An 11,323-nucleotide genomic window follows, 5' to 3' on the forward strand; every position below is an offset into this window, starting at 1 on the left:
CCTCAGGTCCAGGGCTTTGTAAGACCATTCAGGGTTTGGCACTTGGCCCCCATCAAGAGGAGAGTGGGATATGCGACAGCGGGGTGGAGACCTCTTTCTAGAACCCCAGCTTCTGTCTCGGTGACTCTCTGTATCTCCGAACGCAACCACTCAAACTGAGGCCTGACCCTAAAAGCCAGCTTCTTCTTCCTCACTACAGCAGCATTGCCATTCAGCCTGAGGACATGCCTCCAAATTCTTTGATTGGTGGATGTTCAGCAGCCCAATGCAGACACTCCTCAGACACACTCGAAATGTAAATGAGGGAACTCTGAGGATGTCCTCAAACTTTCTGGCCATGGGGATATATATATATATATATATATATAGCTTTTAATATGAATAAGTAGCAAAAAGCACTTATTTGTACATTTTATTTTTAACTTGTATAAGAGCTATATTGGCTTGGCTATTTTTTTATATTTCTAAGTAGCTGTGTTTTCATTTGTGGTTAAGCTGAGTGAGGATTCGTCTGAGCCCAGATGTTACATCTATAATATCCAGGTTGCTAATATCTGTGTGCAAATGTGCATTTGACACTCCTTCAGGAAACACTCTCTTGGGCCTGATTTGCTAAACATTATTGGATGAAAAAACAGTTTCACAAATAAGAAGTTTCAGTGCATGCAGAGTGTTCTCAAGTAGGTTTCTTTCTTTTGTTAATCAAACAATCCGATTCAGGAACAGCACACTCCTCACACTTTTCAATTTAGCTAACCTCTTATGCAAATGTCCTGATGTAGTCCAGCTTACGAAGGCTTTTCTCTTGGTGCTGGATCATGCAAGATGTACAACTTAGCCATGTGTGGAGGATAGTTATAGTATCATCCTAAGAGGAAAAATCATCTGTTGGATCTCCATGACCCTCTGGACCAATCAGATGTGTCGTATGGTGTGGATAGTCCTTCCCTTCATAAAAGACCCTCAGAAGTACACACACACACACACACACACACAAAAAACAACATAAAGCTTGTTCAACTGCTGATGCACAGCATTGTTTAGGATGGGATTTCTTTTTTTTTTTTTTTTTGTGCTGCTACCTTGAATCCATACTTTCTGCTCACGGGTTTCTGATAAAAAAGCACGAAACGTCATAAGCTTTGAGAGAATATCCTCTCGTTCATCTCCACATAATTAATTCATTTCTAAAAACAGGAGGGCTAGTCCCAGGCAGTTAAATCAGCTGGTTCTAAGTGAATAAGAGTGTGAACAAATTTTTTTTTTCAAAAGAGTGTGTTTGACTAGATTATGATATGGACTGTGTGTGTGTTTGATTCATACAGACTTTTAAGATCTGTACGGGATGTGTGAATGGCGATCGTGATAACCAGATACCCCAATTTACTCATCATCATTTACTCGTGTTGTTCCAAACCTGTATGACTTTCATCCGTGAAACATTAAAAGATGTTAGGCAGAATCTTTGAGACTGACAAACATCTGCTTTTGGGTTCAACGGATGACACAAAGTCATTTGGAATGGCAGTGAGTCAGTGATGACAGAAAATTAACTTTGAGGTGAACTGACCCTTTGATCTCAGGCTGTTTAGGACAGAGTATCACTCGGATAACATCTGGGATCAGTTCCGAACTGTTTGTTCAACGTTACGCAGCACAATATAAATGCAGACCTGATCCTAGATCAACTCTCTGTTTGCTTTGTGAAATTTTCTATACTTGGCCTCTGACCTTTGGACTGATGGAGAGACTTGTGTGACACCAGAAATGCTTTCAGCCATTGCGATGTTTTTATATTATAGTGAATGCTAACGAGAGCAACACCACTCCAAACCAAAGGTTTGACAGGCACTGGAATGTATTTATGTCTGTACCCTGTGAAACAGTGTTGTACAGAGGGAGAAATGTGTGTGCTTTGTTACTGGTGTTATTATAATACTTTTATAATAAAATGATTCATTGTTTGTAACTGTTCTGAAGTCATTTATAACTTTTGCTATCTTTAATGATGTACATATTGAATATCCATCCATCCACCTGGGTGCTTCAACTACAGGCAATTTCATGTTGGATTTCAACTTCCCCTCACCCCATCTATATTATTTGAAGGTCATGTTAAAACTGACTTTGACACTTCTTACCATGCCTTCATTTATTTTTGGTACTTTTAAATGGAATTTATGTATAGGTTTGATTGTTTTAGCCTTGCCCCAGACTCAGGCTTTCAATTCTAAAGTATGAAAATCCAACTAAAGAGTGAAAATAAGAGTAAATGAGTGATATAAACGTAAACCATTTCAATATTTGTTATGTGAAAATGATTTCTATCAATTATTAATGCAATTTATTTTAATGCAACTGTCCCACAGTTGTGGCATTGTTTCCACCACACCACAACAATTGTACCCTTAATAAGTATTTTCAAAAGGTAGTGTACATTTTAAAGGTGCACTCTTAAATTAAAAAGTTATTTTGTTACATACAGTGTGAATAAAATCATAAGCACTCACAGGAGATGAGGGCTCCAGTCAATAACCTTATAAAAGCTGTTTTATTCTACATGGAGAGGGTCCCCTCATTGGGGGCTGTCATTTTAGAATCACATGACCAGCTGAATATTACTCTCTTATCCATTTCCACCATGGAACTCTGTTAAACAATTCATAATTTGAGACGTGCTTGAAATGACACTGTGGTGGGAATGTGTACTATGCAAAGGTCTTAGGCACAAAGATGTTTTACAAAAACATTTGCCTTAAGATGGTTATTATCGATTGATTGATTGATTGATTGATCGATCGATCTAGATTGTTTTAACCTAACTCAGCATGTTGGTTTTCCCACCCACAAATCTGGCCATACATTGGATTTGGTATGTTCAGTGGTTGTTGATATAGACCAACTTGTGAACAGTGACTTGAACATTAGTGACCGTAAGTTATTCACTCGTGATTTGACTGTCTCTTCTTTAAGATCTTCTAAGGAGTGTGTTATTACCTTTTGGAATATCAAGCAAATTAATTTGTTCTTCAACTCCATTGCTGAGCTTCCATTGATCAACTCTGTTGATCTCTATCATAATTTTTCGATGTGATTTGCACCCATGAAGAGAACAAGTTGTTTCCTTCAGTAAATCATCTCCTTGATATACAACTGAGTTGCGTGCACTGAAAGTCAAGGGAAAGAAGTTTGAGTGGCAGTACAAAAAATCTGGTCTCATTGTTCATAAGCTTATGTTAGAACAACACCAGACAAAGTATCACCATGCCCTCAAAATTGCTAGAGAAGCACACTATTCAAATATCATTAATGATGGTGATGTTAATCCTAGAATGATGTTTAAAACTATTAACAAACTTCTCAAACCTATAAACACAATTATCTGTTCTTCTGTTGAGATGTGTAACAAATTTCATAATTACTGAAAAAGTTCAGAATATATATAATTCCATCGCCTCTGTTTCTTCTTCTCTATCTGTTGAGACCTATCTTATTAATTCACCTTCCACTGTCTTTTCTAATTTTACATCTGTTAGTATAGATGTTATTTTAAAATGAGTAATGACCATGAGACCATTAAGGAGTGTCTCACATTTATTAGCCCACATATCACTACAATTGTGTATAAATCTCTGAATTCTGGGATAGTCCCTTTGGCCCTTAAGACAGCAGCCATCATACCAGTCCCCAAAAGGCCTGGGTGTGATGCTGCAGACTTGTCAAACTACAGGCCTTGAGCCAATCTGCCCTTTCTGGCAAAGGTCCTTGAACGTGTTGTCGCTGCTCAACTACAGAATTATTTGTCCCTAAATAATTTACTGGAAACTTTTCAATCTAGATTTCGATCAGGACACAGAAAAGAGACTGCTCTTGTTAGAGATGTGAATGATATTCTCGTTGCTGCTGACTTGGGAGCTTGCAGCATTGTAGTCTTTTTAGACCTTAATGCTGCATTTGACACAGTCTGTCACACCGTACTTGAAAGGATGGTGGTTAGATATCTCTGGTTTAGTACTTGACTGGTTCAGATTGTAACTTCTGGATCATTTCCAGTTTGTCCGTCTGGGGAACAATAAATCTGAATCAACATTAGTACAGCATGGTGTCCCACAAGGGTCTGTTTTAGGCCCTACTTTGTTCAGAATTTATATGTTGCCCCTTGGGCAGATTTTTAAGAATTATGGTTTGGGGTATCATTGCTATGCTTACGATACACAGATTTATATTAGTGCAAAGTCTGATATTGAACCCACCACTTCAGTCCTTTCTAATTGCTCCTTTCGTGCTTTCTATGTTGCTGCCCTTAAGTTATGGAATGCTCTCCTTCCTGCTATTAGAAATGCCCTGATGTTGGATTGTTTCAAGAAATGTTTAAAAGCTCATCTTTTTAAACTAGTTTATACTGATTAAAAGATTGTTTTCTATTAACTTAATTTTTTGTTATATATACAGGTGCATCTCAATAAATTAGAATGTCGTGGAAAAGTTCATTTATTTCAGTAATTCAACTCAAATTGTGAAACTCGTGTATTAAATAAATTCAATGCACACAGACTGAAGTAGTTTAAGTCTTTGGTTCTTTTAATTGTGATGATTTTGGCTCACATTTAACAAAAACCCACCAATTCACTATCTCAACAAATTAGAATATGGTGACATGCCAATCAGCTAATCAACTCAAAACACCTGCAAAGGTTTCCTGAGCCTTCAAAATGGTCTCTCAGTTTGGTTCACTAGGCTACACAATCATGGGGAAGACTGCTGATCTGACAGTTGTCCAGAAGACAATCATTGACACCCTTCACAAGGAGGGTAAGCCACAAACATTCATTGCCAAAGAAGCTGGCTGTTCACAGAGTGCTGTATCCAAGCATGTTAACAGAAAGTTGAATGGAAGGAAAAAGTGTGGAAGAAAAAGACACACAACCAACCGAGAGAACCGCAGCCTTATGAGGATTGTCAAGCAAAATCGATTCAAGAATTTGGGTGAACTTCACAAGGAATGGACTGAGGCTGGGGGCAAGGCATCAAGAGCCACCACACACAGACAGGTCAAGGAATTTGGCTACAGTTGTCGTATTCCTCTTGTTAAGCCACTCCTGAACCACAGACAACGTCAGAAGCGTCTTACCTGGGCTAAGGAGAAGAAAAACTGGACTGTTGCCCAGTGGTCCAAAGTCCTCTTTTCAGATGAGAGCAAGTTTTGTATTTCATTTGGAAACCAAGGTCCTAGAGTCTGGAGGAAGGGTGGAGAAGCTCATAGCCCAAGTTGCTTGAAGTCCAGTGTTAAGTTTCCACAGTCTGTGATGATTTGGGGTGCAATGTCATCTGCTGGTGTTGGTCCATTGTGTTTTTTGAAAACCAAAGTCACTGCACCCGTTCACCAAGAAATTTTGGAGCACTTCATGCTTCCGTCTGCTGACCAGCTTTTTAAAGATGCTGATTTCATTTTCCAGCAGGATTTGGCACCTGCCCACACTGCCAAAAGCACCAAAAGTTGGTTAAATGACCATGGTGTTGGTGTGCTTGACTGGCCAGCAACCTCACCAGACCTGAACTCCATAGAGAATCTATGGGGTATTGTCAAGAGGAAAATGAGAAACAAGAGACCAAAAAATGCAGATGAGCTGAAGGCCACTGTCAAAGAAACCTGGGCTTCCATACCACCTCAGCAGTGCCACAAACTGATCACCTCCATGCCACGCCGAATTGAGGCAGTAATTCAAGCAAAAGGAGCCCCTACCAAGTATTGAGTACATATACAGTAAATGAACATACTTTCCAGAAGGCCAACAATTCACTAAAAATGTTTTTTTTATTGGTCTGATGTATTCTAATTTGTTGAGATAGTGAATTGGTGGGTTTTTGTTAAATGTGAGCCAAAATCATCACAATTAAAAGAACCAAAGACTTAAACTACTTCAGTCTGTGTGCATTGAATTTATTTAATACACGAGTTTCACAATTTGAGTTGAATTACTGAAATAAATGAACTTTTCCACGACATTCTAATTTATTGAGATGCACCTGTATATATATATATACATACACAGTATACTCTGGTGGCCAGAAGTTTGGAATAATGTACAGATTTTGCTGTTTCGGAAGGAAATTGGTAGTTTAATTCACCAAAATGGCATTCAACTGACCACAAAGTAGAGTCAGGACATTACTGATGTAAAAACAGCACCATCACTATTTGAAAAAGTCATATTTGATCAAATCTAGACAGGCCCCATTTCCAGCAGCCATCACTCCAACACCTCATCCTTGAGTAATCATGCTAAATTGGTATTAGAAAATCACTTGCAATTATATCAAACACAGTTGAAAGATATTTGGTTTGTTAAATCTTAAACATTGTGTTTGTTTTTGAGTTGTCACAGTATGCAATAGACTGACATGTCTTAAGGTCAATATATAGGTCAAAAATGGAAAAAAAGGAAACAGCTTTCTATAGAAACTCATCAGTCAATCATTGTTTTGAGGAATGAAGGCTACACAATGCTTGAAATTGCCAAAAAAACTGAAGATTTCATACAAAGGTGTACACTACAGTCTTCAAAGACAAAGGACAGACTCTGGCTCTAACAAGGACAGAAAGAGATGTGGAAAGCCAGATGTACAACTTAACAAGAGGATAAGTACATCAGAGTCTCTAGTTTGAGAAAGACATCTCACGTGTCCTCAACTGACAGCTTCATTGAATTCTACCCGCTCAACACCAGTTTCATGTACAACAGTAAAGAGAAGACTCAGGGGTGCAGGCCTTATGGGAAGAATTGCAAAGAAAAAGCCACTTTTGAAACAGAAAAACAAAAAGAAAATGTTAGAGTGGGCAAAGAAACACAGACATTGGACAACAGATAATTGGAAAAGAGTGTTATGGATCTTAACCCCATTGAGCTTTTGTGGGATCAGCTAGACTGTAAGGTGTGTGAGAAGTGCCCGACAAGACAGACACATCTATGGCAAGTGCTACAGGAAGTGTGGGGTGAAATGTCACCTGAGTATCTGGACAAACTGACAGCTAGAATGCCAAGGATCTGCAAAGCTGTCATTGCTGCACATGGAGGATTTTTTGATGAGAACTCTTTGAAGTAGTTTAATCAAATTATAATAGTAACTTTTCAAGTTATTAATGTCCTGACTATATTGTGATCAGTTGAATGCCACTTTGTGAATTAAAGTACCAATTTCTTTCCATAAGAGCAAAATCTGTACATTACTCCAAACTTTTGGCTGCCAGTGTATATATAATGCTCTGATGTTGTGTTTTTACTCTGTATTGTAGAGAAAAGCGCATTATAAATCAAATGTATTATTATTAGTAGTAGTATACACAGATAGATGATATACTGTAGATTGGCTACAGTTGTAACAAATGTGCTTCTTGTCTTCACTCAGTCATTGTGGAAAATTGGAACAATGTATGCTGGTTTTTTACATTTATTTTGTTGGACAGATAAAGGCATCTCATGTGGAAAAAATATTTGTGCAGTAAAGCAAAACGTGTTACAACTGTACTCGGTCTACCCTAAATCTCCTGTGATGCATGTACAAGTTGGACATTGTTAGTTAATTTAAATAAACAAGTTATAGTGTGGAAAAATATTTTACGAGACTTAAATTTCTATATACTGATCATACGCTGCTAGTTTTTATCCAGTTATAGATTTCCGATTTTTTGATTCTCACCAGCAGTCACCAGCAGATGGCGCCCAATCTTTCAATTTATTTTATTTATACTTTAATTTATACTTGATGGTCAAATTTGTATGTACCTCTTATCTTCAAATTCGACAAAGGCTTTTTATACAGCTGTAAGGTTATTAGGCAAAATATTTATGTATTATTTTGTCATGAGTTTCTAAAATTTTTTCCTTAGGATGAACCAAGAACAGCATCCTGGGCCTTGTAAAGAAGGGGGAAGCATTGTAACCTACTCAGTGGGCTCAGAGGATGAGGGGCCCACCCATAATAGTTTTGGCCTGGGTCCCGTGATTTTAAGTAACACACCTGATATACACAGTTTGCACACATACAGTGAATGTGCGTAATGTGTCGGTATTGTGTACCGGTATGCTCAAGGTGTGTCATCAATGTGTTTAGCAATCTGATGACACATGGCCATTTGTATGAGTACAGGAAGCATATGATCAAAAGAGATTAGAAACATGGTTGCATCTGAATGATTGCATAGAGCCTGACTGTGAGTGTATACAGTGCATCTGGAAAGTATTCACAGCGCTTCACTTTTTCCACATTTTGTTATGTTACAGCCTTATTCCAAAATGGATTAAATTCATTATTTTCCTCAATTCTACAAACAATACCCCATAATGACAACGTGAAAGAAATTTGTTTGAAATCTTTGCAAATTTATTAAAAATAAAAAACGAAAAAAATCACATGTACATAAGTATTCACAGCCTTTGCCATGACATTCAAAATTTAGCTCAGGTGCATCCTGTTTCCACTGATCATCCTTGAGACGTTTCTACCACTTGAGTCCACCTGTGGTAAATTCAGTTGATTGGACATGATTTGGAAAGGCACACACCTGTCTATATAAGGTCCCACAGTTAGTGCATGTCAGAGCACAAACCAAGCCATGAAGTCCAAGGAATTGTCTGTAGACCTCTGAGGCAGGATTGTATTGAGGCACAGATCTGGGGAAGGGTACAGAAAAATTTCTGCAGCATTGAAGGTCCCAATGAGCACAGTGGCCTCCATCATCCTTAAATGGAAGAAGTTTGGAACCACCAGGACTCTTCACAGAGCTGGCCGCCTGGCCAAACTGAGCGATCGGGGGAGAAGGGCCTTATTCAGAGAGGTGACCAAGAACCCGACGGTCACTCAGACAGTGCTCCAGCATTTCTTTGTGGAGAGAGGAGAACCTTCCAGAAGAACAACCATCTCTGCAGCACTCCACCAATCAGGTCTGTATGGTAGAGTGGCCAGACGGAAGCCACTCCTCAGTAAAAGGCACATGACAGCCTGCCTGGAGTTTGCCAAAGGCACCTGAAGGACTCTCAGACCATAAGAAACAAAGATTCAACTCCTTGGCCTGAATGGCACCGCTCATCACCTGGCCAATACCATCCCTACAGTGAAGCATGGTGGTGGCAGCATCATGCTGTGGGGATGTTTTTCAGCGGCAGGAACTGGGAGACCAGTCCGGATCGAGGGAAAGATGAATGCAGCAATGTACAGAGATATCCTTGATGAAAACCTGCTCCAGAGCGCTCTGGACCTCAGACTGGGGCAACGGTTCATCTTCCAACAGGACAACGACCCTAAGCACACAGCCAAGATAACAAAGGAGTGGCTCTGGGACAACTGTGAATGTCCTTGAGTGGCCCAGCCAGAGCCCAGACTTGAACCCGATTGAACATCTCTAGAGAGATCTGAAAATGGCTGTGCACCGATGCGCCCCATCCAACCTAATGGAGCTTCAGAGGTCCTGCAAAGAAGAATGGGAGAAACTGCCCAAAAATAGGTGTGCCAAGCTTTTAGCATCATACTCAAAGACTTGAGGCTGTAATTGGTGCCAAAATTGCTTCAAAGTATTGAGCAAAGGCTGTGAATACGTATGTACATGTGTGGGGTGTATTTTTATTTATTTTTAATAAATTTGCAAAGATTTCAAACAAACTTTCACGTTGTCATTATGGGGTATTGTTTGTAGAAGTGAGGAAAATGAATTTAATCCATTTTGGAATAAGGCTATAACAAAATGTGGAAAAAGTGATGCGCTGTGAATACTTTCTGGATGCGCTGTACTTAATTTGTTCCCTGAAGCTTGTACCCAAAAGTGGGATTTGGGTTAGGGTGTGGGTCAAGGTTAGATGATAGTTGTTATAATTAGCTTTATATAAAAACAGTGTCTATGGTAGGTCCCCATTTGGATGGCTAAGTAAACATGTATGAAAGTGTTTATTTAGATATTGGGGACAAAATTGGCTGTCAAACTCCCATTTGGAACGCCCTCAAATGTTAAAATGATTCATGGATCAAGTGAATAATATTTTGAACTTGCACAAAGATTCTTAGTGTTTGGGTTAGTCCTATTTGATTCGCTGTTTAAACAATACAAGTCTGTTATGTCCCCATTTAAATGGCTAGCTAAACATTGGTGCAGTGTGAGTGTATGACGGTCAGGTTTTTACTATCTTTTATAGTAAATATAGTACATTCTAAAATGACCAATATACTTCCAAATGTTCCCATGACTAAAATAACAATATATGGGCTAAATGATCTCTTAAATATGTCTGTGAAGTCTTTCAGTGTCCGTTAAAGGAATAGTTCACCCCAAAATGAAAATTATCTTGATCATTTACTCACCATCATGCCATCCCAGATGTGCATGACTTTCTTCTGCAGAACACAGATTTTTAGAAGAATATCTTCGCTCTGTAGGTCCTTGCAATGCAAGTGAATGGTGACCAAAACTTTGAAGCTCCAAAAAGCATATAAAGGCAGAATAAAAGTAAGCCATATGACTCCAGTGTTTTAATCCATGTCTTCAGAAGTGATATGATAGGTGTGGGTGAGAAACGGATAAATATTTAAGTAAATTTTTACTATAAATCTCCACTTTCACATCCTCCTTTTGTTTTTGGTGATTTGCATTCTCCATGCATATTGCCCCTTACTGGGCAGGGAGGAGAATTTATTGAACAAACAGACTTAACTATTGATATATTTCTCACCCACTCCTATTGTACCACTTATGAGGCCATGGATATAACCACTGGAGTCATATGGATTACTTTTATGCTGCCTTTATGTCCTTTTTGGTCACCATTCACTTGCACTGAATGGCCCAACAGAGCTGAGATATTCTTCTAAATGTCTTCGTTTTTGTCCTGCTGAAGAAAGTCATACACATCTGATGGCATGAGGGTGAGTAAATGATGAGAGAATGTTCATTTGAGTGAACTATCCCTTTAAGGATAAGGATGAAGTGTAGTAATTTTGCCTGATTTAAGAACAGTGAAATCCTCTCCATGATGACTTTACCTCATCTTTGTGCATATATGTAAATAAATGTGTTTAAAGGACAATATGTAAACACATATATGTATGGATAGTGTGTGCGCGCGATAAGATTAATCGGAGGGCATGAGCTGTGAGTGGAACTGTCGCCTCTGAAGAATATCTAAATGAGCGTCGACGTCAAAACGGAATTCCGCATTCTAAAAACAGCCTGTGGATCGTGTGTGTGTGTGTGTGTGTGTGTGTGTGTGTGTGTGTGTGTGCCTGCTCTCACTCTTTCAGACTGGAGCTCTACTACAGGCGGAAGTTATGGTCGCTT

General features: G+C 38.9%; 1 protein-coding gene across 4 annotated transcripts in view; it reads left to right on the forward strand.

Annotated features, from left to right (window-relative positions):
- LOC127417589 (nuclear factor NF-kappa-B p105 subunit-like) overlaps positions 1–1,969 on the forward strand; it is a 44,844-nt gene extending 42,875 nt beyond the window's left edge. For all 4 annotated transcript variants that reach the window (XM_051657615.1, XM_051657617.1, XM_051657618.1 and 1 more), the window contains one exon: positions 7–1,969. In XM_051657615.1, the coding sequence (XP_051513575.1) occupies positions 7–101 (95 nt within the window). In that variant the 3' untranslated portion in view covers positions 102–1,969. The remainder of the gene's footprint in view (positions 1–6) is intronic.
- Positions 1,970–11,323: the final 9,354 nt, after the last annotated feature.

This window comes from Myxocyprinus asiaticus, chromosome 27 (assembly GCF_019703515.2).
Source record: "Myxocyprinus asiaticus isolate MX2 ecotype Aquarium Trade chromosome 27, UBuf_Myxa_2, whole genome shotgun sequence".
Taxonomy (NCBI): Eukaryota; Metazoa; Chordata; class Actinopteri; order Cypriniformes; family Catostomidae; genus Myxocyprinus; species Myxocyprinus asiaticus.